The sequence below is a fragment of the Penicillium atrosanguineum genome, assembly GCF_028827265.1.
Source record: "Penicillium atrosanguineum strain IBT 20685 chromosome Unknown utg000003l_segment0_segment0, whole genome shotgun sequence".
NCBI lineage: Eukaryota > Fungi > Ascomycota > Eurotiomycetes > Eurotiales > Aspergillaceae > Penicillium > Penicillium atrosanguineum.
In genome coordinates, this window is record NW_026623135.1 from 98,085 (window position 1) to 122,276 (window position 24,192).

Here is a 24,192-nt window from a genome sequence, read left to right on the forward strand (position 1 = left end):
TCTACTTACTATTTAATCCCAGCATCTGCAAGTGAAGGAAGGGGGTCTCGAACATTTTGGGATTCCTCCATCCCGCAACTACCATCATGATAGATATCAAACTGGAAGAGCATTTGACTCTTCTAGGGGCAATTCCTAGGACTTTTGTGATTGCGTTGATCCCCCTTTTTCTCTATATGATCTACAAAGTAAGCCTGCTGGTTGAGGATCGAATTTCTTTCATTCTAACCTCTGAACAGTGGACATTAGCGACCGACATTCCTCACATCACAGGTCTCCCGGAAGTTCCTGGTGCAATCCCCATCTTTGGACACCTTCTCAAACTTGGTGATGATCACGCCACTGTTTGCGAACGTTGGTGGAGGCAGTATGGCCATTCCGTCTTCCAGATCAAGCTTGGCAACACGCGTGCCGTTGTAGTCAATTCATTTGATGACTCTCGAAAGATGCTTCTTGGTCATCAAAATGCGGTGATTGATCGGCCCAAGCTCTACACCTTTCACGGGGTGGTGAGCAGCACGCAGGGATTCACCATTGGCTCCTCTCCCTGGGATGAGTCGTGCAAAAAGAAGCGTAAAGCAGCTGGCACAGCCTTGGGACGTCCGGCTTTGCGTAATTACCATCCCATGTTCGATCTCGAAAGTTACTGTATTGTGCGGGATATTTTTCGAGACAGTTCAAACGGCGCCGTCGAGCTGAACATAAGACCGTACATTCAACGTTTCGCTTTGAACACGACCCTGACTCTCTGCTATGGTATTCGCATGGATGCCGTCTACGATGACCTTTTGCGTGAGATTCTCCATGTCGGATCCGCAATTTCTCTTCTTCGAAGTGCTTCAGAAAACCTACAGGATTACATCCCAGCTCTACGCTATCTTCCTAATAACGAGAAAACTGCACGTTCAAAAGATCTGCGAGATCGCCGAGATGCCTATTTGAACCTTTTGCTGGATAAAGTGCGCGCGATGATCGAGAAAGGCACCGACAAGCCCTGTATCTCAGCAGCAATCCTCAAAGACGAAGAGACAAAACTCACTGGTGTTGAAGTCTCTTCCATTTGCCTCTCTCTAGTTTCGGGAGGATTCGAAACAATTCCCGGTACCTTGACCTCCACCATCGGTTCGCTGTCTACCCCAGAAGGACAAATATGGCAAGATCGCGCATATGAAGACATCAAGCGCCACTACCCAGATATTCGGGATGCATGGATCAGTAGCATCTACGAAGAAAAGGTTCCGTACGTGAACGCCATTCTCAAGGAAGCCGGGCGTTATTACACAGTGAGCGCCATGAGCTTGCCCCGAAAGACCGTCACCGAGGTTAACTGGAATGGTGCAATCATTCCACCGGAAACAATGATTCTAATCAATGCCCAAGCGGGTAACCATGGTGAGTGCCCATTTCATATACTTCGGTACTGCTATTGACTCGAGGATTAGATGTGGATCACTTTGGGCCCGATGGAGGGAAGTTCGATCCGGAAAGATGGCTGAAGTCTATCAACCCTCCGGCAGAGAGAGAAGCGAATGGACTTCCCCACTTGAGCTTTGGTGCCGGATCACGTAATTGTTCCGGCCAATATATCGCCTCTAGACTACTTTACTCTGCCCTCATCCGTCTGCTTTGCTCCTACAAGATCGTGGCAAGCGAGGAAAGTCCGCCGAATACTGACTATGTGGACTACAATCAATTCAAAACGGCGCTCGTTGCAATTCCAAGAGACTTCAAGGTCAGGCTGATTCCCAGGGATGATGCAGTCACCAGCGAATGTTTGAATGCGGCGGAACTGCGTACCAAGGAGCATTACAAAGAGTGACATGTGGCTTGCACCCGCCCTTGAACTTTCCTCTTTTCTTTTCTCATGATCTTTCTTCATCTTCAAATCTTCATAAAGCTACTAGTATCTAGCCTGAACTTCTACCTACACGATCCATGATTAAATCCTCATAGTCGAAGACCTTGCGATTCTGCTTCATCACTTCCCCTCTAGCAATTACATAGAAAGATGAACTCGATCGGCTGAAACTAAGCAGCAGATCAATATAAGATATTTAGCGGTTCATATTTTGCGTTACTTTAAACAGCGGACTTGACAAAGGTTTGCGAGGATTGGCTCTTCGGCCGGGCCGACAACGCTAAATAGCCAGAGAAGTCCCCCACTCTGATGGCTACACGGCGATAAATAACGAGTTCAAGAACTACTTGTTATCACCAAGCACTGTTTCTCTTTTACGCAAAAATGTCTTCCTTGAGCACCTTTGATCTCTTTAATGTCAAGGGCCGCGTGGCGGTAGTCACCGGTGGGAGTAGCGGCATAGGACTCATGATATCCAAAGTGAGATACAGATTCGAAGTTTCGGAAATGAAAATTAATACCCTGTAGGGATTAGTGACGAATGGGGCCAAGGTCTATCTGCTGGCTCTGCCGAGTGATCCAATTGCCGAAATTGTTCAAGACCTGAACATCTTGGGGCGTGATACTGGAGGAAGCGCTGAAGGGTATCTACGCGTTGTGACATCAGGTATATTTGGCTAACAGATGGCTTTTAGATTCCCTTGCGATCTTTCGTGTAAGGACTCGATCAATACGCTTGCCCGGAAGATCACCTCAAAGGAAAGAAGTCTGGACATGCTTATCTCGAATGCGGGAATCCGCCGCGATCCACCGCAAGCATGTAATGTTCTCACGGCGCCGCTGGACGAACTCCAAGCTTCGATGTGGTCAATTGATCAAAAGGATTGGGAGGACACCTTTCGCGTGAATACCACAGCTCATTACTTCCTTAGCGTGGCCTTCCTACCATTACTTGCTGCGGCCGCCGATCAACCAACGAGCGACGGCGGCAAGGGTCAAGATGAGGGAAGAGGGGTCATTGTCATTACCAGCTCCTGTGCGAGCATGCATAATGCTACAAATGTGGATCTGACGAGCTATGCAACAAGCAAGGCAGCAACGGATCACTTGGTAAAATTGTTGGCGGCCAAGTATAATCGGTTCTACGTCCGAGTCGTGGGCATCAACCCCGGATGTAAGTGGGGCTTTTTGGTCTTTCATGAAGAACAGTTGTTAACAGAGGGGGCTTGTGCAGTTGTTCCCAGTAATATGAATCCCGTCGGCGCCGCCGGAAATATCTTCAGTTCGCTTTTCGACAAAGTGCCAGCGAAAAGAGCGGGCGCTTCCCAGGATATCGCAGGAACGGTGCTTTACCTTGTAAGCAAAGCCGGGGTAAGTCGTCCATTTCAAATGTCAAAATTTCATGAAACAGAATTGACATATCGGAAATAGTCATATGTTGATGGTGTTTCGCTCTGCGTGGATGGGGGTCGCATTCTGTTAGCGAACGGGCAGGAGTAGAGTATCAAGCTTGATCTATTGGCCACCTGTTTCTATTGAATGGAAAATGACCGCAATGAACGTAAAAAGACAAATGAGTTGATAATGAGTATACATCGGTTCCCCCGCTCGGCTGTTACTAGTGCCCGCCCGAATCGGAACCTCCGCTTCTGTAGAATGGCGTACGTGACGGGCTAAACTCCATCATGGGCATTTAAGACTTGGAAGTTGAGCTATGCAGGTTTTTTTTTAGAGCTTGATTTCTCATATCCAACCTTTGCATCTTCCTTGAGCCTCATCATGTCGGTGGCTTTCTTGGCCGACAAGAACCGGTGAGTGCGTTCCTCTTGATCGGATAGATTCACCCAGCTTACAAGAGCTAGATCGGATTTGTCAGTCAAAGATCTTCAAAATGCAGCTTCAAAGCTCGGTATCAAGATTCCAGATGGCCCAGATGCCGAAGACTACTTGCACCTGCTCCAGTCGGTGGAGACGGTCATGAAACATATTCAAGACAGCGAGGATTACATTCACCCATCTCTATCGCCTGTAGAGACTGCCAGGCCTCGCACGTATTGGGAGCCCAAAAGGGAAGATAATTTGTCGAATGCCTGGAGACACCGATGCGAGCTCACGGCGGCAAGTCCGACGAGCACTGCACTCCGCGGCAAAACCATCGCGATCAAGGACAACATCTGTATTGGCGGATTGCCAACCACCGTTGGCACTTTTACCGAGTTACTTTGCCCGGACGGTCATCTGCCAGTCTCACCTATTGACGCCACCGTGGTATCCAGGGTCCTTGCAGCGGGCGCGACGCTCAAAGGGTCATCGAATTGCGAGAACTATTGCGCCTCGCCGCTGTCCTTCAGTGCTGCCACTGGCCCTGTTCATAACGCTTGGAGGAAAGGTTTCACGTCTGGCGGTAGCAGTAGTGGCTCTGCAACCCTTGTTGCCACGAAAATGATACAACGCGAGACGGGCGAAGCCTGCAAAGAAGCCGTGGATATCGCAATTGGCGGCGATCAAGCAGGGTCTGTGAGGATACCGGCCTCGTATAGCGGGATTTACGGATTGAAGCCCACCTACGGACTCATTCCCTACACCGGAGCGGTGCCGCTGTCTCCGATGCTCGATCATTTGGGTCCCCTCGCCGCCAATCTGGACGACATTGCGCTTTTGCTTCAAGTGATGGCAGGTTACGATGGGATCGATCCGCGAATGACTCCCGAGTCTCCCCTTCGACACCAGGTGCAGGAGTACGCGCAACTGCTATCGAACTTTAAAAATCGCCGGCTCGATGATGGAGAAAAGCGTGGTTCTGGGCTGACAGTTGGTTTGCTCACGGAATCGTTCGAGGTTCCTGGAGTCTCAGACGAAGTCCGCAACGCCGTTCTGCAATCAGCAAAGAGCAATTTTGCGGCCGCTGGGGCCAAAGTGATGGACATATCAATTCCGATGCACCGCGACGGCAGCCTTATCTGGACTGCTGCCACTAGGTTATCCATGTCTGAATGGGTTTGCCAGGGCAAGACGTCGGGCTTCCTGTCGTTTTTGCCGCCTCATCTCCAAACACGATGGCCTCCGGACCAAAGGATGTATGATCTGCTGACGGCAACAAACCCAGCAATCGTGAATGTGATGCTTAGTGGCCCTTTTCTCCAAGAACATTTCGGCCCCGCGGTCGAAGCAAAGGCACACCGTAAGGTATTTGAGCTTCGAGCAGCTTATGACCAGGCGTTTTCCCACGTCGACATCCTCGTCACGCCATGTGCGCCGACAGTTGCCATGCCCCATCCCCGAATGCAATCCGATGCCGAAGGACCTGCCACGGTCATGGAGAAGTTATCAGTGGCTATTGGGGTCACGACCAACACGGCGCCATTTAACGTCACAGGCCATCCAGCCCTCAATGTTCCATGCGGGTTCGGTCGCGTACCAAATTCGCCCGAGGTGACACTACCGATTGGCATGCAGCTCATCGGAAGACGGTGGGAGGATTTAACAGTTCTCCAGGCAGCGGCGGTCTTTGAAGAGGGGTGGAATCTGGCCGAATGAGGCTTATTTATTTATTTTTTATTCATTAGCTAAAGTATGATGCATTATACCCGTGGACTTTATTCTTGCTTTTCTCATCAAGTCTTTCCCCCCACAATCCCTGGTAGAGCACGAGGTGAGGGATGATTCACCGCTCATCTGAAGGCTGGGGACAGGACCGTGGCAGGGAGTTCGGGGAATCAGGTCAAGATGCTGTCACGTCGAATCCTCGCAGATCATGTTCCGAGACATCGAGAACGAGCTCCGGTTACACCATCGGGGTACACTGGTTGTGCGCGGTCCGTAAATTCCACGCGCGTCATTTTATCTCATTTTATCTGGGGGAATGGACTCATCCGTAGAAGACCCGGGCGGAGTGCTGCCACGCCAACGCGGATCTTCCACTTCCACTTCCACACCACCGCCAACTTGAGGGAGTCGGCCCCTTGCGTCTCAGGTGAGTTGCCAGTTGCGAATTATAGACCGATCGAGGTGTTGTGGGAGCACAGGGACAAAGCCGGGGGCGCGAGCCGAGGGACCGATGATCGCAGATCAGTTCGACTGGTCAAGCTGCATATGTACTGTCCATGTCCATGTACATGTACATGGACGAACCCACATGACAGATGATTGGCAGCTCGTGGAGAGGCACGAACCATGATTTATGTTCAGGGGCCAAAGCTTGGATTTGGATTTGGATTTGGATTTGGATTTGGACTCGATCGTCGTCTCCACTTGATACTCGATAGTTTGTTTCTACGACCCACTCCACTTCCGCAGATCTGCTCTGGTACTCGGCCTCCGTTGGCTCCATGTCGCATACGAGAGTCTGGAATGGATAGGCAGAGGCAGAGGCAGACATGGACGCCAACCACCTACGCCGGGCCAAGGCCTTGCCAGGCCTTGCGTACTGCGGACCGCGCAGGAAACGTGGCGCACCAAGCTAGATCGACATCTCCCATCGAGGGTTTGGTGCCAAATGCGACGCGACCCACCTATCAGCCCAGCGCCAAATCCCCCCGAAGTCCATGTCTAATCTCTTTTCGGGGTGACATGTCCAAAAACGCGGGACACCAGGAGCGGGCCATCCTATTTCCCTATTTGGTGATGGACGATGGGTCGCGGTCACGGCCACGGCCATATCATGTTTAATTTTTTAATTTTTTTCCGATCTGTGCATTCTCATTTTCATGAGTCCCTCTCTGCCATCGGCGAGAGATCCAGGCACGCACGCTCACCATGTCGAGTGTAGTCGTACGAGACCAAGTCTCCACCCTCCCATCAAGGAGGATGGTGCTAACATGATCTCTAGGACCCGAACAATGACCCTAATGTCGGCTCCTCTCGAGGCAATGCCTCCTCCACTTCAGGCAACGTCGTCAGCGGCCTTACCGGGGACAGTAGCTCGACGTCGGCCTCGGCGCTGTTGATGACCTTAATTCCGGCCCTGATCTATGCGCTGTTTTGGTTTGCTCTCTTCCTCCTCTTCCGCCGCACACAGCGGCGATGGTACGCTCCGCGCTCTCACCTACCCGATCTACATGAACATGAACGGACGCCCGAATTACCTTCAGGGTGGGTCAACTGGTTTGGCACATTCCTCAAGATCGAAGACAACCACGTATTACATCATTCCTCGCTGGACGGATATCTCTTTTTGCGCTTTCTGAGAGTGCTGTGTGCGATTTGCTTCTTTGGCTGCCTGATCACATGGCCCGTTCTTTTGCCTATCCATGCCACAGGTGGTGCTGGCAACACCCAGCTCGACGCTCTCAGTTTCAGCAACGTGACGAACCCTAACAGGTATTATGCAAATGTGTTTGTAGCCCTGGTGTTTTTCAGTAAGTGCTCAGTCTCTTGCTCCGTGGGCGGGGTTCTTACCGAATGGTAGCGTTCGTGTTCTATATCGTGGTCCGAGAGTGCCTCTATTACGCCCATTTACGCCAGGCCTACCTCAATTCACCGGCTTACGCTTCCCGCATCTCCTCGAGAACTGTTCTTTTCATGTCGGTACCAAAGGACTACAAGAGTGAAACGAAGCTGCGACAGGTCTTCGGCGACTGCATACGTCGAATTTGGATCACCACGGACTGCGAAGAGCTGGACAAGCTCGTCAAGGAGCGCGATAGATTGGCCTTTAATCTGGAAACCGCGGAGACAAAGTTGATTCGAAGAGCTAACAAAGCTCGCATGAAGTCTGTTCGGACTGGTGAAAGTTCATCCGACACCTGTCTCGACTGCGAGTCCACCAACCCGGCCGGTTTTCACAAGGTCAAGCGACCGACACATCGACTGAAATTTCTATTTGGTACAAAGGTGGATTCCATTCACTGGTATCGATCAGAACTAGCCCGAGTAACAGACAAAGTGGACATCCTCCAACGGAAGCACCAAGCCGGCGAGGCCAAACAGCTGTCGGCGATGTTTGTCGAGTTCAATACCCAAGCGGACGCCCAGGTCTCCCTACAAACTCTCTCGCACCATCGACCTTTCCACATGGCGCCCCGCTTCATTGGCATCTCTCCTAGGGAAGTCGTCTGGGAGGCGCTGAATCTCAGCTGGTGGCAACGCATTGTTCGAAGGTTTGCTGTTCAGGGTGGCCTTGGAGCTCTGGTGATCTTCTGGTCGTTTCCCGCTGCACTTGTGGGAACAATTTCAAACATCACGTATCTGGCCAAGCTAGTTCCCTTCCTCAAGTTTGTTCTTCACCTGCCCAGTCTGGTCAAGGGGGCCATCGAAGGTCTCCTGCCCTCTGCTGCTCTTGTGGCCTTGATGTCGTTGGTGCCGATCATCTGTCGAAGTACGATATTTCCCTACCTTCAATAAGTGAGAGATCCAGCGACTGACTCCTCTCGGCAGTTTGCGCGAGACGTGCCGGGGTTCCATCAATGGCGCGAGTCGAACTTTTCACCCAAAGCGCTCATTTCGTCTTCCAGGTTGTGCAGGTGTTTCTGGTGACGACTCTGACATCTGCTGCATCTGCTGCAACAACACAGATTATCAAGGATCCTCTCTCGGCAAAAGACCTTTTGGCGCAGAATCTACCCAAAGCCACCAACTTCTATATCTCTTACTTCTTGCTTCAGGGGTTGAGTTTGAGCTCCATGGCGCTCGTGCAGATTGCTAGTGCTCTAGTGTTCAAGTTTGTGACCACCTTTTTTGCATACTCGCCGCGTCGCCTGTTTCAAAAATGGGCTCAGCTTGTTACTCTCAGCTGGGGCAATGTTTTCCCCGTGTTCACCAACATGGGCGTGATTGGTAGGCATATCTCATCGACCTCTTTGGGCTATTCTCACTAAATCAACCAAACAGCGTTGACTTACTCCTGTATTGCGCCATTGATTTTGGGCTTTGCCTTCATTGGGCTGTATCTTGTCTACCAAGCCTACCGATACAATTTTTTCTTCGTCTACAATATTGAGATCGACACTAAGGGATTAGTTTATCCTCGCGCCATGCAGCACTTACTCACCGGTCTCTACCTGGCCGAGGTCTGTATGATCGGTCTGTTCGCAATCAAAGGTGCTATCGGCCCGCTTATCATCATGGTTATTTTCCTTATTGGCAACATTCTGGCACACATTTCACTCAATGAAGCCCTTTCCCCGCTGAACACGTTCTTGCCACGATCACTCGACGCCGAAGAGGAGCTTCTCATGGAGAAAGAAGATGCCCAGGCCGAAATCAACGAAATCAACGACTTGCGCCGATCTCGTACCCTGGCATTCTGGAAGTGGTTCCACCCAAATATGTACAAAGACTTCGCAGCAATGCGTCGAAAGGTGCGACGTAACGTCGCTGTGGTCGATTATACAGAGGAGCAGATGCGCACAGCCTATTTCGAACCATGTGTGGCGTCTCCAAATCCCACGCTTTGGATTCCCCGTGACAGATGGGGATTCAGTCGGCATGAGATCATGGAGACGGACCCTGCCATTCAGATAACGGATGAGGGGGCTCACTTGAACGGAAGAAACAAGATTGTGTGGGACAAATACGATCCTCACCTCCCGCTACGTGAACGGAAGACTTTTTATTGATTGACTTGCCTGGTTTTTTTTTGATACTATGAAAATGACGGGATGACCGATGTGCTATGTGTGTAGTATAGCCCATGTTTTGGCTACAGCCGGATGAAAGAGATCATCTAGGCCTTCAAAGGGAGAGTCCTAAACAGTGTGTTACTACATTTTCTTAGAAGGTTTGGAACCTTTGTACGGTCTTCTTGAAATGCTTTGTTTGGTCTTTGACCTCGGATTGTACTTGCTGAGACACCTTCAACATTCGAAGTAAATTGTGCCTGGGAAGATACAGAACCCTCAGGTCCTTGGGGACTTGGTGGGATGCTCTGTATATTTCTAACGACACCTTGACAATCTCATTTCCGATGAATCAACAGCCATTTCTTCAAAGCAAATAAAGAGGAACAGCAATTTCTGGAACTAAACAGTCAGGGTAAAGTTGACTGCATTCACGACCCCATTGACTCGAGGAAAAAATTCAAAAGTAAAGATCGTCGTCACTCCGGCCGAGATGACAGAGCTAATCGCTGATGAGGTCAGGATCACGTCCGAGGAGTCCCAGTTGTACTGGCTACTATAGGTCTATATAAAGATGCATCAGTCTTTCTCCGACGCGACTTGAAGGTAAAAGCTCACCGTTCTAGCCTGCTGCAGAGGACCCAGATATACAGTGAAGTCATCGACCAAGTATACACCGCTTGTAGTCACTGCTTTGACTGCAGCCACCGTTGTAAGTCCACCCCAGGTGATGGGAATAGATAAGTCTGCGCCAGAAACCGATGATGCCACGGCCGACGTGGACGACAGAGTGGGCGTTTTCCACTGGACAATCTGAATTATGGGCGATGACTCACCTCCAGAGAACTTCAAAGTGAGATCAGCAATTACGCCGGGAGAAGTCGCAGGTGAGAGATGTTTTGAAAGATAAGAAGCAGTTAATGTGATGCCGGAGCTGGAGACCGAGTAGTCAGTGCCTGATTGTAAAATTGAGCCGGTGGAGTCGCTGATCAAAGAAAGCGTGTTTCCATTGAAAAGAAAGGGGAGACTTTGCGCGACAACTTGAGTTCCATATTCATGAAACAGGGAAGCTGAAGACCACTGGGTAGTCGTGGAAGAATCTTCGGTGCTATCGGGTAAGCTATTTTGTGTTGACGCGGTTGATTTGGTGATCATCGAAATGGAATTCGGATCGCGCCAGGTACCAGTGTCTCGATCTAAATGATCCAAGCCATTATCCCAAAGAATGCAGGAAACATCCAGGCCAAGAGCATTTCGAATCAAATAGTCGACGTACTTCCACCGGGCAGCGGGCTCTGTGTTGGTAGGGGACGCATCATATTCACCGAGGACGATAGGGACATTGGTGAAGTTGCCTCGGAGTAATTGGAGGTCGGAAAGAACCGTTGCTTTGTCTGCATCAGATCCCCATATAGTCTTGCCCCTGTAGAATATCAGTAGGACATTCTGCAGTTTGTGTAATGCTACATACCAGGCGCTGAAAATGAAATCATCTGTGAGACGTTAAAAGGTGAACTCTGAACTTTGACCAGATCAGATAGCTATCACTCACAAGGGCTGTAGTAGTGGAATTGAATAGCGTACGGATTGGAAAATCCAGATGGCGCCTCAAACCATTCAGATGTCTTGATACTATCCTCACCACCTCCGACGAGAGTAACGACTCGCTGGGAATTAAATCCGCCAGCATCGTTGATTGCCTGGAGGAAGATTGTGTTGAGCTTATTGATTTCAGTCGCATCATCAGCATCGTTGCATGGGGGCTCATTGATAGGCTCAAAAGCGACAAGACTGGGGTTGCAAGCCAATTTGGTGCCAACTTGAAACCAGAGTCGGTAGAACTTCTCCTCGATCATTGTAATGTTAGCCCCCGACTGGGTGACATCGGCCCAGATCCATGAATCTATTACTGGTCAGCGCGGATCTCATAGCCATTCCATGTAATAGCTTACCATGATGCACATTGACAATTGTATACAGTCCAAGAGAAGTGACCATATCAATAACGTCAGAGACTCGCTGCAACCAGTCTGGGTCGACTGTCCAGTCTGGTGAACTTCCGGTAAAATGATATGCATAAGTGACTACAGAATGTCAGCCAATTCGTAAGATCCATGAGACTTGTGTATTTCACCTGGAATTCGAACACTATTGAAACCAGCTGCTTTAACATCTTCAAAGGTGGATGCGACGACAGGGGCATTGTTCCAGGATCCTTCGTCCGGAGTGGCATCGAGTGTGTTGCCCAAATTCCAGCCAGGATGTAGGTTAGCAACAAAATCAGGCGCGGAAATAGGACTAAAAGATCCCACGCAGCTGTCGGCCGTAGAAGTAGGCGTTTTTGTCGCTGTAGTCGTGGTTGCGGTAGTGGTCGTCGGCGTTAAGGTGGCTATGGTGGTACCCTTGGTCGTAGTCGTAGTTGCAGTTGTAGCAGTGGTGGTCGATATCGTGCTAGCTGCTGCAGTCCCCGGGACACATTGGTAATACCCTGACAGATATCAGATCAATTTGTACGAAACTTGGGGGCTTAAATGACGAACAGGCGTTCTGCGAGACACATTCGAAGCCATTTGTGCAAATAACCGCCCCTGAGTAGCCACTTCCTCCACCTATTCACCATTAGTCGGAGTGACCAACAATATCAGTCCGTGTAACTAACATTGTCCATATCCAGCAACCTGGGCCTGTACAGCTTGTGTCAAAGCCAAGATGGCAACAGCTCCAAGCACTTGCATTTTGAGATATCCCACAGCAACCAGGCTATAGGAAGACTGGAGTTCGCATTTAGATCTTGTTTTGGTGGGTTGGAGCAAATCCAACAATTTATAGCTTCTCTTGCTCTATACTACACAATTGCGAAATAACCCGAGACTGAGCTACATTGGACCCAGAAAGACACGGAGTCTTCCCAGCGGCTTTCTTAACGCCACAGACTGTGGTCTTCCTCCTCTATAGGAATTCAGCTAGGGGTTTGGAATGATTCCACGATTTATCCGGAAGGGAGAAATACGTATCGACGTGCCTAAGCGCCTCCCAGTACTACAGGCTTTAGCGCTTGGCCTCCGCAAATGGGTAAGTCCTTGTATTTCCTCCACTGTGATCGCTCACCTTCAATTTGGTTAAATTAACCCGAACAAATGCGAAACAGATCACACAGAGATACAGGAACCTGCTGAACATGTGTATGCCCCGCTTCTGTAGGGTTTTATCTCCGTGGCCGCCAAATTACGCGGAGTAAGCCCGTGCTGAATTCTGCAGAGCCGTGGCTAAATAGGTCTTCAAATTAGAATGAAGTGGTACAATGATTCTCAGAAATCTTGGGCATGAGTTTTCGCATCCCATGGAGCTAAGTACATCGCTTCGTGATATGCATTCCGTCGTATCGGTCCTCCGTAAGTCAAAATAAATATGGGCTCTTCTTGCGCGCTTTAGGTAGCCAGCCGCTTCACATCATGATGCAATCCTTGTTCCTCCCACTTGTGCTATAACGATTGGTATTGATCGGTCGATCAGGGGGTGTTGAGCCGAGTAACGGTTTGCTGCGTACCTATCTCCTTGACTACCGCCATGCCGAGGTCTTGGGTCCGGCGGAGAGTATCGAGGCCCTGTAGCTGAGGCGGTGGCTGGTTCATAAGGTGGTGGAGGAGCATTTGGATCATCCGGGTCGGGATCGCTATGTGGCTGTGTGAATCGCGACGAGGTTCGAGTGGGTGGATTTGAAAGACGAGGGCTGGACCCTTGGCTTGTCCGGACGGGGCCCGACGAACGAATTCCACGCGGAGGTTGATTTCCTTGCTGGCTCTCTCTCCGGTCTCCCGACGGGCTAGCTGCTTGACTCCCGGTCTGTTCCCCTTGTTCCTCTTCCTGAAACTGCAGTGAAAGGGCATAGGCATAATCCGCATCGCTCTGCTCTTGCGATGATAATTCACCCTCCGGGGATTCGGCTGAAGCGAAAGTGCTTGTTGCAGCAGCACTGGACGTTCGTGGACCAGCTGGATCCGGCGGATCTGCCGATTCAGATGGACCGTGGCTGACAGCACGGAAGTCACCCGCGAGAAACTCAGAGTTGAAGCCCGTCACATCGACCAAAGATTCCCAGACAACCTCCGCGTGATTGGCGTAGCCAGCATCAGTGACTAATGTGAATAGTTGGTGTGATTGTGGGTGTTTGTAGAGCGTCGAGAAATGGTCATTGCGGAAAAAGATTGAGACTGACCCGGGTGCCAATTGGGTCGTGAGCTGCGTCAAGCCAAAGGGACTCAGTTGGGTCGCATTCTCAACATCGACAAAATTCTGGATAGCCTGGATATCTACCATAGTCTGCTCTTCTTCTGGAGATAGGGAATGACCTTGCATGACTCGATCCTCAAGCTCCTGTTTGCGGAAAGGCAAGAGTTGGATATCTTCATGGAATTGGGCAACCCGGGTCATGGCTGTATGTTCTGGGCTCGACCACGATGCGACCCATCCATGTATCAAAGGGACACGGAATGTACTGTATAGTCGGAGATCCCCAGTTTGAAGAAACGTGCCGAGAGAATCCGTTGATTCCTGTTCAAGACCATTAGCTACCAAGGTACTAAGCGCATCCTACGGGATGGGAAAAGCCATGCTTACCAAGATTAGTCGAGGATTGACGTTCATGCCAGTATGCAACATGGTGAGAAATCTGGTGAGTGCCTCAATGTCCGGAAACTCCTCATGGGGGCCCAGACAAGTAGTCAACTCTTCAAATAAAGCCTCGATGAGTAAGCCTAACGAGATTTGCTCACGCGTGCGTAATGCCCTGACAATGGGACTTTGCATGTTGGGACCCGAACGAAGCACGAGGGCATTTATTAGAGCGAGGAGTGGGCAGGGTCCATTCAGATTTTGAACCAAGATGGGCGACTGAAGCAATTGCCCCGTTCGGTCAGTCCAATTGATTTGCCGGATCGAATAAGTCTCGGATCTTTGTTCCATTTGTCTGGTCGCATCTGCAGTAGGAAAACTGGTGCTTGATGCCGATGATGTTTGTTCCCGTATACCATCTGGAGGCAGCAGCATGGAAGATTTATCTTGATGGAAATGGGTATCAGAAGACACCTTTTCGCCTTTCGTTTCAGCTCCAGATGAGTAGATTGACGAGGCGGGCAGATGAGACCCAGTCTCAACCCCGAAAGTCTCAGGGCCATCCAAATCTATTAGCTCGTGTGACGTAGCTGAGGTGCCACTGGAGATCGCTGATGGGGTCCGTATTCCAGCATCTGACCCTAGGCGTCCTTCATTATATGTCGTCTGTGATGCATGCGGATCTTGAGGATCCGAGGGCTGCACAACTACCGCTGGGGCGTAAGGGTTAGACTGCCCGCCCTGCAGATATATTTCCTGGGGCGCTGATATCTTGATCGAATGCTGTGATCCCCATGGAGACGCATCATGCGATCTGTCATTGTAATGATGCTGCGCATCAGCATGGGAATGCTCTGCTTCATTCCATGGGGATTCGTTCCCCGACGAGTCAAGCAAAGATAGACGGGCTGTCATCGGGATATATCCTTCGGCTGTAACACGTTAGCATCCTTGATTCCGGTTCTAGCGAGAGAGGTGAGTATTCATACATTGACTCAAAGGATCGCTGCTTGTAGTGGCATGTGAATGACGATTATCCCACTCGTGCGGTTCCAAGTATTCATGCCTCGAGTCGGACGTTCTCGGCTTCAAAAAAGGGTTGTTCGATCGTAGTTGTACAGGTACTTCCCCCGTCATAGTAACTTTATCCCCAGGTGCTGGCTGCCAGCCACCTTCGGCATCGCCCTGTGAGCCATGCATGGGTGCTGAGGAAGCCCATGCACCTTTGGGATCTGGACCTGTCTGGTATGAGCCCGAGGTGGCTGGGCGGTCGCCCAAGCTCTCCGACCAGGAATTCGGCGGGTGACTGGATGGAGAGCCCACGGGCGACCTCTGCGCCTCCTCGAGTGGCATCAAGTCGAAGGCTGGTGAGGTATTGAGATCTGGGGAATAGACCGACTCCTGCGAAGGGACACGATTCAGGCGAGCGCGGGTTGCGGAGTTGACGGGTGAAGAGGACGAGGGTTGGGAATTCGATCGAGCACGCCACTTATTGAGGTTCTCCAGACGTGGTGGGGGAGGTTTGCGGAGCACCATGAAGAAGGCCGGTGGATATGTAGAGACAAGAACAGAAAATGGGTTATATAGTCCAAGGAGGATGACCTGGCCCGCGATTCATAGGGCTATAAGCAAGAAGATCACAGGGGGATCGGCCATGAGGCGCACCCAAAACCAGCCTTGCGCCCGGACTGAATTGGTCAAGAATAGCTGGAAGTGTCAAGAGCTCCGCCCCCGAATACGACGATGATATCAGGGCCGCAGGCACCAGCCGATCTCTGGAAAGTATGGAGTACGGAGTACGGAGTACGGGTATTACCGTCTGGTTGCGCTATGTGGGGCTGAGCCTGGTGGGGTATCGTGTATTGATATTACGACAGCGGTCTGCTTGTAGCCCTAGATTATGTCCATACATATATTTAAGCCTTGAAGATCCCAAAGCTAGAAGTGAGATTAAACTCTACTCAATGTTAGAGCTCCAAGGTGTATCTCCGTACATAGTTCACTGAAGGCCTCGGGCTGTTCAGAATACAAAGAATTACGTTACAAAGAACACGAGTGACATAATCAAATGGTCGATCACGGGCCGAGCATTTCTCCGAAAGCTCCCCGCCGCGGCTTCTCATTGGCCGTAGAATGCTATTTTTTCGATTGTTCGCAGCTGTGAGCTTCTTCTTGTACCTCACACCATGCATTCGTCAATTCGGCCGCATCAATTTGTGGCGGTCCAGCTGCCATCAGAGCAGACTCGCCTCGTCAAGCTTGTTCCTAACACGTATGTCGGCAAACGCTCACTCAGCTATGAAATGTGCTAACACCGAAGTCCAGCATAGTGAATTTGGGCAAGTACGGCAGCTTTTCCGCCAACCAGGTCATCGGACGGCCTTTCTATCTAACTTTCGAGATTCTTGATACCCCAGAGAGTGATGGATATGGACTGCGCATTGTCTCCGCCACAGAGTTGCACGCCGAAACCCTGATCGAAGAGGCCGAGGCGGATGGAGAAGGCGATGATGCAGAGGCAGGAGATGGGACACCCTTGCGCACGAATCGCGAGATCGTGGACGATGCCTCTACTCAGCGCTTAACCTTAGAGGAGATCGAAGAGCTGAAAAAAGAGGCAAGTGGAGCAGGCAAAGATATTGTCGCAAAACTGTTGGAGTCACATTCTGCTTTGGATCAAAAAACGGCCTTCTCGCTCGCCAAATACACACTGCGCAAGCGCAAGAAGTACATTCGGAGGTTTACCATCCTCCCCCTCGATGTCAACCTTCTCGTCAACTACTCGCTGCAAGAACGAGATGCCGGAAGAACTATGGAATTGCGTGATGAGCACATCGGTCTGCTTGGATGCCTGGCCAATGTGCACCACGGCGGACAAGTGATGACGGATCCAATTCCTGACGTCAAGCCGAACGGTCGATATCTCGTGGTGGATGAGACTGGCGGTCTCATTGTTGCCGCGATGGCTGAGCGCATGGGAATCCTGTATCCTCGCGATGATGAGGATCTAGAATCCGAAGAACAGCATTCTACAAATGAAGGCAAGGAGCAGACCAAGGAAGTCGGTGGTGCTGGATCAAAGCCATACCGGCGTATTCGTCCCCGCCCTATGTCAGCAGCAGGCAACACCATCACTGTCGTCCACGCTTACTCGCAACCTAACCTGTCCCTTTTGAAATATTTCGGATATGACACCAACAACCCCGACGAATCACACCCTCTTCACACCAACCTGAAGACCATCTCATGGCTCCAGCTTGTCAACCCCGAGAGCGATCCAATTCTTTCCGCTGAGCTCCCGTTCATGCCCGCCCAGGAGTTGGCCGAGCTCAAGCCCAGCAAGCGTACTGCATACTTCTTCAAGCGCAACCGATGGGAGAGAGTCAAGAATGTGGTGAATGAGGCCCGCGAGGGTGGCTTCGACGGTCTCGTCGTCGCCACTCTGCTCACACCCGCCAGCATCTTCAAACACCTGGTCCCGCGCCTCGCCGGGTCAGCACCCGTTGCCATGTATTCTCCAACCGCCGAGCCGCTCGTCGAGCTGATGGACCTCTACTCCACTGGGCGGAGGACAGCCTTTATCACCAAGAAGCGAGAACTCACCCAGAACTCTTCGGATAATGAGGAGGTTGACTTGTCTTCCCTGTATGACGAATTTGAACTCGATCCCACCCTTCTCCTGGCCCCAACACTGCATCACTCTCGTGTCCGTGCCTGGCAAGTGCTGCCCGGCCGGACACACCCGCTTATGACAGGACGAGGCGGTGCAGAAGGTTATCTATTCCACGGCGTTCGAGTCATTCCCACCGCGGACCATATCCAAGCAGCTGGCACCTTTCGGAAGAGAAGAAAGGTGGTCACATCTACGCCTACTACTGATCAAGACGTGGAGATGGCCACCTGATCCTATATGCACATTCTTGGTGCTGCCCTGGAGTCTCTGGTTAAAATCAAAATGTACGAATATAATGATTACCCTGGTCTGACAGCCACTTTTTATGCATAAAATGAAAGCAGTAGAAAGCGACAGCGAAATGTCAACTTATCATTTTGGAGGGAAGGGTGCTGCCCGGAATCCGGCTCTGGCAGCTATTCCTCGAATATCAAGATGGTCCATTCATGCGCTGAATTTCATGAAACAATATACAATTCCTTCTCATCTAAAGGCTCTTTCCCATGAACTTTCTCTTTGTGAAGCTGAGCCAGAACTGTACCGGAAATTAGCTGCTTGTTCGATGCCGAGGGTTTATCAGACGTACCTTGGACGGTCCCTCTCCACCGGGGTATAATCTAGCGTGTAGCCGCATAGCGGTCTCCTGTCGCACTTGCGAAATGTATCTGAACATTCACTGTTAGCGACTCGTGACAAGTGGTAAAACATCAGCTAGAGCGACGTACGCGCGAAGACTCTCCGCATCTTGGCGGTCCCGCGGGGGCTCAAAAGCCTGGTTAAGGGGGAAGGACACATCGCCGGGAATGGCGAAGTTGTCAAGCGCAGCATTAATCAGAGCCTGGTTATCCTGTCAGTACTTTTCCCTAACAGCATGATACGGGGCATTTACCTTCTCCGCATCGCGAGCGCTCATTATCGGCTTGACCTTCCCGAGGCACTCGCTGACAAACAGGGTTCCATAGATAAGCATGCGGTCGGCAGGGCCGTTGATCTCAAAGTTGCGGAACAGAACATTGGCACGGAAGAGGGACAGGATCTCGTCGACGCAATCGTAGGACTCGCTGTCGGGGGAGACGTCGATATCGAGGGTATTGGGGGGCAGGGTGGGCAGAGTGTATGCGGGACCACGAGTGCGAGTGCGCAGGGGCAGGATAGGGAAGTTCCCTATAGTCAATGTCAATTCGAGATCTCTGGGGTAGGCCGCATATGAGGGGGTCAAGGCAGCTGTTGGCGGGGCTGCGTACCGATCACAGGGACATCGCGGTCCTCTAGGAAAATAGAGTGGTATGCCTGTGAATGTTGGAATTAGCGACATCGGAGTTTCAATGAGCACATAACACATACAGGCATGATGAAGTGGGGTGAGGGGGGGGGGAAGTTGAAGATGGTCGAGACGTTCGGGCAGAGGAGATGTCATCGTGTGGAGCGCCCGAGCTCCCCTTGATTTTCCGCCCCGAGCCTCTTTACGCGCGGAACGCGTCGAGCTCCAGATCACTTTTCGCGACCACCTTCATTCAATCACACCATCATGTCAGACTACGAAGATGAGATGGACGTGGATGCACCTTCCAAGGTGCAATTCACTTCAGACAATGCCAGTGGGAAGAAGCGAACGGCGGCCGACCTCCCTATCTCAGCCCTGGATAATTTGCCATGGTATGCCCTCACATCTGAATTGAAGCAATTTGAAGCTGACCAGCTGGATAGGGTTGAAAAGTACCGCCCAAGCAGCCTGGATGATGTCTCTGGTCACCAGGACATTCTCGCGACGATCAACCGATTTATCGAAGCCAATGTATTTTCTCGCAACTCCTCCGCGAAACCCAGACCCTAATAATTTCACAGCGCTTGCCGCACCTCCTACTCTATGGACCGCCCGGAACTGGAAAGACCTCAACTGTTCTCGCTCTTGCCCGGCGGATATATGGCGAGAAAAACATGCGACAGATGGTGTTGGAGCTGAACGCCAGTGACGACCGTGGTATCGACGTTGTCCGAGAGCAGATCAAGACTTTTGCCAGTGTGTACCTCTGCGATGGTTCAGTGGAAATGGCCTGCTGACCGTATAAAACAGGCACGAAACAGATCTTTTCTATGGCCCCTCAGGCCGGCGGCTCAGGAATGGCCGGCTTCAAGTTGATTATCCTCGACGAGGCAGACGCGATGACAGCCACTGCCCAGATGGCTTTGCGCCGGATTATGGAGCGCTACACGGCCAATACGCGATTCTGCATCATTGCCAATTACACACACAAGCTCTCTCCGGCACTTCTGTCGCGTTGCACGCGATTCCGATTCAGTCCCCTCAAGGAGGCGGACATCCGGGTTCTTGTCGACCAGGTTATTGAGAAGGAGCAGGTCCGCATCCAGCCCGATGCTGTGGATAGTCTAGTCACTCTGAGTAAAGGTGACATGCGACGGGCTCTGAACGTGCTTCAGGCCTGCCATGCAAGCAGTACGATCTATCCCCCTCCCCCCTTCTTTCGCTCTACCATCAGTCCACTGACTTGCCCTAGGTAAACCACTCCCGATGCGCGATGCACCAGATGGTCCCTTGCCTGAACCCGAGACGATCACCAACGCAACCATCTACGACTGTATTGCGGCCCCGCACCCATCTGATATCCAGGAAATCATGAGCACTATTCTATCCACCAGCGATGTGACCTCCTGTCTCAATACCGTCAACACGCTCAAGGCGAACAAGGGTCTAGCATTGGCCGATATCCTGTCCGCACTGGCCGATCAACTACAACGGCTCGAAGTGCCGGCCCAGACACGCATCACCTGGCTGGAAGGACTGGCGGAGATCGAGTGGCGCCTGTCCGGCGGTGGTTCAGAGACAGTCCAGACCGGAGGCATGGTTGGGGTGGTGCGGAATGGATGTGAGCTGATGGGGGACAAGGGTGTCCCATTGGTATGAGATGGAGGGGGCAATGTACTGTAATGAGAACGAATCCTAGCATTACAATTGGAGTTTTTGATTTGGGGATATACAAAGATAAGCGGAGAAAATAAGCAGAACATTGCCCTTCCAGCTCATTCTGCCATCCATCGCACAGAGTTTAGCACAGCACAGGAAAGCAAAAACATGGCCGGGTGAAGAAGCCCTGAAGGAGTCGAGCCGAGCGGGGGAAGGGTCTGGTCTAGTACAGGGCCCGGTTTTCCCGCACATTTCCCCTCGACTCCACCTTCTACTTTGGCTTTGACTTTGACTCTGACTCTTCTCTTATCGAACGAGGATTGAGGGAATGCGGCATTTCAATTAGCTAATTCGTTGCCCGTAACCCCTCGGGCTTGGCCTGCAGTAGCCTCTACCACGCTGCTCTGGGTTTAGTCCGATGCGGTAGTCGCCGTCGCCAATGGCACCTCAACACATCAGGCGGAAGAGGGGGTCCAACTCGTCCACCTGCAATGGCACACGGTCCGCGATGGCCCTAGACCCGGTGGAGACTACGCACGAGCCCATGTCCGATGGTTGTGATGCTGTATATAAGTAGCAGTGCTGGCGCCGGGCTTTGATAGCGTCTCGGGATTCCCTTTCACTCTGCGATTTCCGGTCAAATCCATCATGCGTTATTCTCTTCAGTCCGGTCTGATTCTGGCTGCCTCCATGGCTGCGCCGCTCGTGGATGCCGAGCGTGTGCTGGGTGCCTATCTCTATTCCCGCCATGGTGATCGGACTGCGAAGGTGTTTGGCAACACTGAATTGACCGATCTGGGTTACCACGAGGTCTTTGCGGCTGGTTCTTTCTATCACGATCGCTACATTGCTTCTGATTCCGACAAGCAGATCGAGGGCATCAGTGATGCTATCGTCAATGCAGAGCAGATCACTGCTAGCGCGCCTGCGGATGCCGTGCTGCAGAACTCGGCCACCGGTTTCTTGCAGGGTGTGTATCCGCCTGCTGCCAAGGCAGCCTCGCAGACTCTGGGCAATGGCACCTCTGTTCAGGCGCCGCTGGGTGGATATCAGATCATCCAGGTGCAGGGCACCGACACCAGCCAGGACAGTGAGAACTCCGCTTGGCTGCAGGGCTCCAGTGACTGCAGCAAGGCCACCGTGAGCAGCAACAACTACTACACCTCTAACTCGTACAAGTCGATGCTGGCATCCACCAAGGACTTCTATACCTCGCTGTCGCCCATGCTGAACACCACCTTCAGCGCGGACGAGATTAGCTTCAAGAACGCCTACACCATTTTCGACTACCTCAACGTGGGCTATATCCACAACTCAACCGAGGACTTCCCTCTCCGCGACAACCTGACCACGGAGCTATATGCCCAGCTCCTTCAATTGGCCAGCAACCAACAGTATAACCTGGCTTTCAACGCGTCCGACCCTGTGCGCGCCATTGATGGTGCCGTCCTGGCCGGCGAGATTCTGTCTCAGCTCAACGAGACCATCACATCGAATGGCAAGTCCAAGCTCGGTGTCCAGTTCGGCTCGTACGGTACCTTCATGTCCTTCTTCGGACTGATGCAGCTGCCCGCAGCATCCGTCGATTTCACCGGCGTCTGTGACTATGCGTCCACCTTCGTGCTGGAGTTGGTGACCAACGCCACCGGCACCGGTATCCCCTCAACTGACGACATCAGCGTGCGCTTCATGTTCCACAACGGCACCATCACCGGCTCTGACGAGCCCACCGTTTACCGTCTGTTCGGACAGAAGAACGACCTCATCTCCTGGGACGAGTTCAAGACTCGGACTGAGAAGGTCGCGATCCTCTCAGACGACCAGTGGTGCAACCAGTGCGGTAATACTGACGGAAAATGCGCGAGCTCTGCAAGCACCAGCTCAACCTCCGACTCAACCGGCTCTTCTGGTAGCAGCTCGGGAGGTATGTCGCGTGCCGTGGCCGGTGTCATTGGCGCTATGGTGACTCTTGCTGTGATTCTGGGACTGGAAGCCCTTTTCTTCCTTGTTGGTGGCTTCCGCATCTCTAAACGCCGTAAGGCTGGCCCCGAGATGATCTCGGCTGCTGGTGTGGCCGATGACAAGAAATAAATGAAATGAAGGATAAAGTGTCAAGCAAGCTGGGATCTCTGCCAAGTCTGAGACTTGCCGTGGTGTTGATACGATGCATACTTACTGGCTAGTATTAATTCCGGTCTGTAATAATTTAAGATTAAAGATACATCTACTGTGCCGAACCTGGGAGCTCCATCTTTTTGCAAATTTTAGGTGGCACAAAGATATTGTAAATGGACCTAACGTTACGTACGGCTCAGGGTATTCTCTTAGTTCTTCAGCATCTCTTCCTGAAGAGCGAGTGGTTTCTTTCATATCCTCCTAGATCAACGCCGGGTGATACTTCAATTGACCGTTCCATAAACATTTAAGAAAGATGCTTGCTTATACCGATAGCCACCACGGCTTATCTGGACACGATAAGTTGATCTATACCGGGCGTAAATATTCGCAACTCACCGCCTTACTTAACCCACTACGTGATCCGCTCCCCTATTTCCTCCTTTCCAACTTCCCCACCAGGCACACCATGCCGCGCCAACAAATCAATCTCGAACCCTACCGGGACGAGATTATCACGCTGTTTCAACACGGCATTAGTAGCGACTCCATCGGCCGCACACTTGAAAGCCGGTACAACATCCAAGTGAAGGAACGCACTATTCAGTCACGACTGCGGAAGTGGGGCATTCGCAAACGCAGCCGAACAACAACAGCCGATGTGGTGCTGCATGCACGGATCAAGGTGCTCTTCGTTCAAGATAGACTGACCGATAAGGCAATGCTCAAGCTGCTACGGCAAGACGGCTATGACATCTCTGAACGCACACTTCGCCGCTTACGGTTCCAGCTTGGGCTCCACGCCAGAGCTTCTTTCGAGCACGACCGGAGCTCTTCCCCAGTCACATTGCCTGTCGCTGTCCCGGTATCAATGCTGGCTAAAGAAGACAGCAACCCTTGACCACCAGAACCCCTGCTATTCCGTGCTTCGGATCCGCTGATCAAGCCACTTTACCATGGAATTGCTGTGTCAAACTATCTACACCCCCCTATGCGCCAATCTACTCCGCAAAAAGTCCTTTTCCCTATGCGACAATTCAAAGGATCCTCCATCGACTGTCAGTAAGCGACCGTCTACTGGCTCGACCTTATCCTCCACGCGTCACAACTACCGTTCATCGTGGTCAGCCTCCGAGGCTTGTAATTGATTATGTGGCCAGTGGAGGTATCAGCCATCTCAGCTTTTGATGAAGCTAGGCCTCCCACACCGCCATACCGACAGTTTCTCTCTGGCCAGGCATGGCTGTGCCTGGGAGTCAGTGTACAGCACATCGCCGCCTGCAACCTCCCATCGCGACACTACACAATACATTATTCAGCCTCCTGGTGACATTTAACGCCAATCCAGAGGACCAATGGACTGTGCGACCAACTCTGCCGTATGCGACAAAATAACCATGGACTCGGGACTGAAACGAACGACCAAATGAATCTGGATATTACCGTATTTCTTGTA

The 24,192-nt window shown here is 51.6% G+C and overlaps 12 protein-coding genes across 12 annotated transcripts; 8 read left to right on the top strand and 4 right to left on the bottom strand.

Moving 5' to 3' along the window:
- Positions 1-86: 86 nt before the first annotated feature.
- N7443_003438 (cytochrome P450) lies at positions 87-1,819 on the top strand (the record flags this gene model as incomplete). Its single annotated transcript, XM_056883494.1, has 3 exons — positions 87-188; positions 240-1,392; positions 1,443-1,819. 3 exons carry the CDS (start codon positions 87-89, stop codon positions 1,817-1,819), a joined length of 1,632 nt encoding a protein of 543 aa, XP_056741772.1.
- A 423-nt stretch (positions 1,820-2,242) lies between these two features.
- Positions 2,243-3,358, top strand: N7443_003439 (SDR family NAD(P)-dependent oxidoreductase; the record flags this gene model as incomplete). Its single annotated transcript, XM_056883495.1, has 5 exons — positions 2,243-2,338; positions 2,387-2,502; positions 2,554-3,032; positions 3,093-3,229; positions 3,290-3,358. The coding sequence occupies 5 exons, from the start codon at positions 2,243-2,245 to the stop codon at positions 3,356-3,358; spliced, it is 897 nt and encodes a 298-aa protein (XP_056741773.1).
- Positions 3,359-3,637: 279 nt separating this feature from the next.
- N7443_003440 (uncharacterized protein) lies at positions 3,638-5,395 on the top strand (the record flags this gene model as incomplete). Its single annotated transcript, XM_056883496.1, has 2 exons — positions 3,638-3,669; positions 3,721-5,395. 2 exons carry the CDS (start codon positions 3,638-3,640, stop codon positions 5,393-5,395), a joined length of 1,707 nt encoding a protein of 568 aa, XP_056741774.1.
- Positions 5,396-6,613: 1,218 nt separating this feature from the next.
- On the top strand, positions 6,614-9,414 carry N7443_003441 (uncharacterized protein; the record flags this gene model as incomplete). Its single annotated transcript, XM_056883497.1, has 5 exons — positions 6,614-6,628; positions 6,687-7,215; positions 7,266-8,174; positions 8,234-8,632; positions 8,687-9,414. 5 exons carry the CDS (start codon positions 6,614-6,616, stop codon positions 9,412-9,414), a joined length of 2,580 nt encoding a protein of 859 aa, XP_056741775.1.
- Positions 9,415-9,993: 579 nt separating this feature from the next.
- Positions 9,994-11,369, bottom strand: N7443_003442 (putative extracellular endoglucanase; the record flags this gene model as incomplete). Its single annotated transcript, XM_056883498.1, has 3 exons — positions 9,994-10,907; positions 10,967-11,258; positions 11,367-11,369. 3 exons carry the CDS (start codon positions 11,367-11,369, stop codon positions 9,994-9,996), a joined length of 1,209 nt encoding a protein of 402 aa, XP_056741776.1.
- Positions 11,370-12,864: 1,495 nt separating this feature from the next.
- Positions 12,865-13,845, bottom strand: N7443_003443 (Meiotically protein; the record flags this gene model as incomplete). Its single annotated transcript, XM_056883499.1, has 1 exon — positions 12,865-13,845. One exon carries the CDS (start codon positions 13,843-13,845, stop codon positions 12,865-12,867), a length of 981 nt encoding a protein of 326 aa, XP_056741777.1.
- A 159-nt stretch (positions 13,846-14,004) lies between these two features.
- On the bottom strand, positions 14,005-15,561 carry N7443_003444 (uncharacterized protein; the record flags this gene model as incomplete). The annotated part of the gene is made up of 2 exons (XM_056883500.1): positions 14,005-14,957; positions 15,015-15,561. 2 exons carry the CDS (start codon positions 15,559-15,561, stop codon positions 14,005-14,007), a joined length of 1,500 nt encoding a protein of 499 aa, XP_056741778.1.
- Positions 15,562-16,211: 650 nt separating this feature from the next.
- On the top strand, positions 16,212-17,929 carry trm6 (tRNA 1-methyladenosine methyltransferase subunit GCD10; the record flags this gene model as incomplete). The annotated part of the gene is made up of 2 exons (XM_056883501.1): positions 16,212-16,297; positions 16,351-17,929. The coding sequence occupies 2 exons, from the start codon at positions 16,212-16,214 to the stop codon at positions 17,927-17,929; spliced, it is 1,665 nt and encodes a 554-aa protein (XP_056741779.1).
- Positions 17,930-18,185: 256 nt separating this feature from the next.
- N7443_003446 (actin-related protein 2/3 complex subunit 3) lies at positions 18,186-19,048 on the bottom strand (the record flags this gene model as incomplete). Its single annotated transcript, XM_056883502.1, has 6 exons — positions 18,186-18,233; positions 18,285-18,363; positions 18,424-18,545; positions 18,588-18,862; positions 18,943-18,988; positions 19,043-19,048. The coding sequence occupies 6 exons, from the start codon at positions 19,046-19,048 to the stop codon at positions 18,186-18,188; spliced, it is 576 nt and encodes a 191-aa protein (XP_056741780.1).
- Positions 19,049-19,226: 178 nt separating this feature from the next.
- On the top strand, positions 19,227-20,621 carry N7443_003447 (replication factor C subunit 3; the record flags this gene model as incomplete). The annotated part of the gene is made up of 4 exons (XM_056883503.1): positions 19,227-19,493; positions 19,544-19,718; positions 19,773-20,153; positions 20,215-20,621. The coding sequence occupies 4 exons, from the start codon at positions 19,227-19,229 to the stop codon at positions 20,619-20,621; spliced, it is 1,230 nt and encodes a 409-aa protein (XP_056741781.1).
- A 648-nt stretch (positions 20,622-21,269) lies between these two features.
- On the top strand, positions 21,270-22,712 carry N7443_003448 (uncharacterized protein; the record flags this gene model as incomplete). The annotated part of the gene is made up of 1 exon (XM_056883504.1): positions 21,270-22,712. The coding sequence occupies one exon, from the start codon at positions 21,270-21,272 to the stop codon at positions 22,710-22,712; it is 1,443 nt and encodes a 480-aa protein (XP_056741782.1).
- A 493-nt stretch (positions 22,713-23,205) lies between these two features.
- N7443_003449 (Clr5 domain-containing protein) lies at positions 23,206-23,637 on the top strand (the record flags this gene model as incomplete). The annotated part of the gene is made up of 1 exon (XM_056883505.1): positions 23,206-23,637. The coding sequence occupies one exon, from the start codon at positions 23,206-23,208 to the stop codon at positions 23,635-23,637; it is 432 nt and encodes a 143-aa protein (XP_056741783.1).
- Positions 23,638-24,192: the final 555 nt, after the last annotated feature.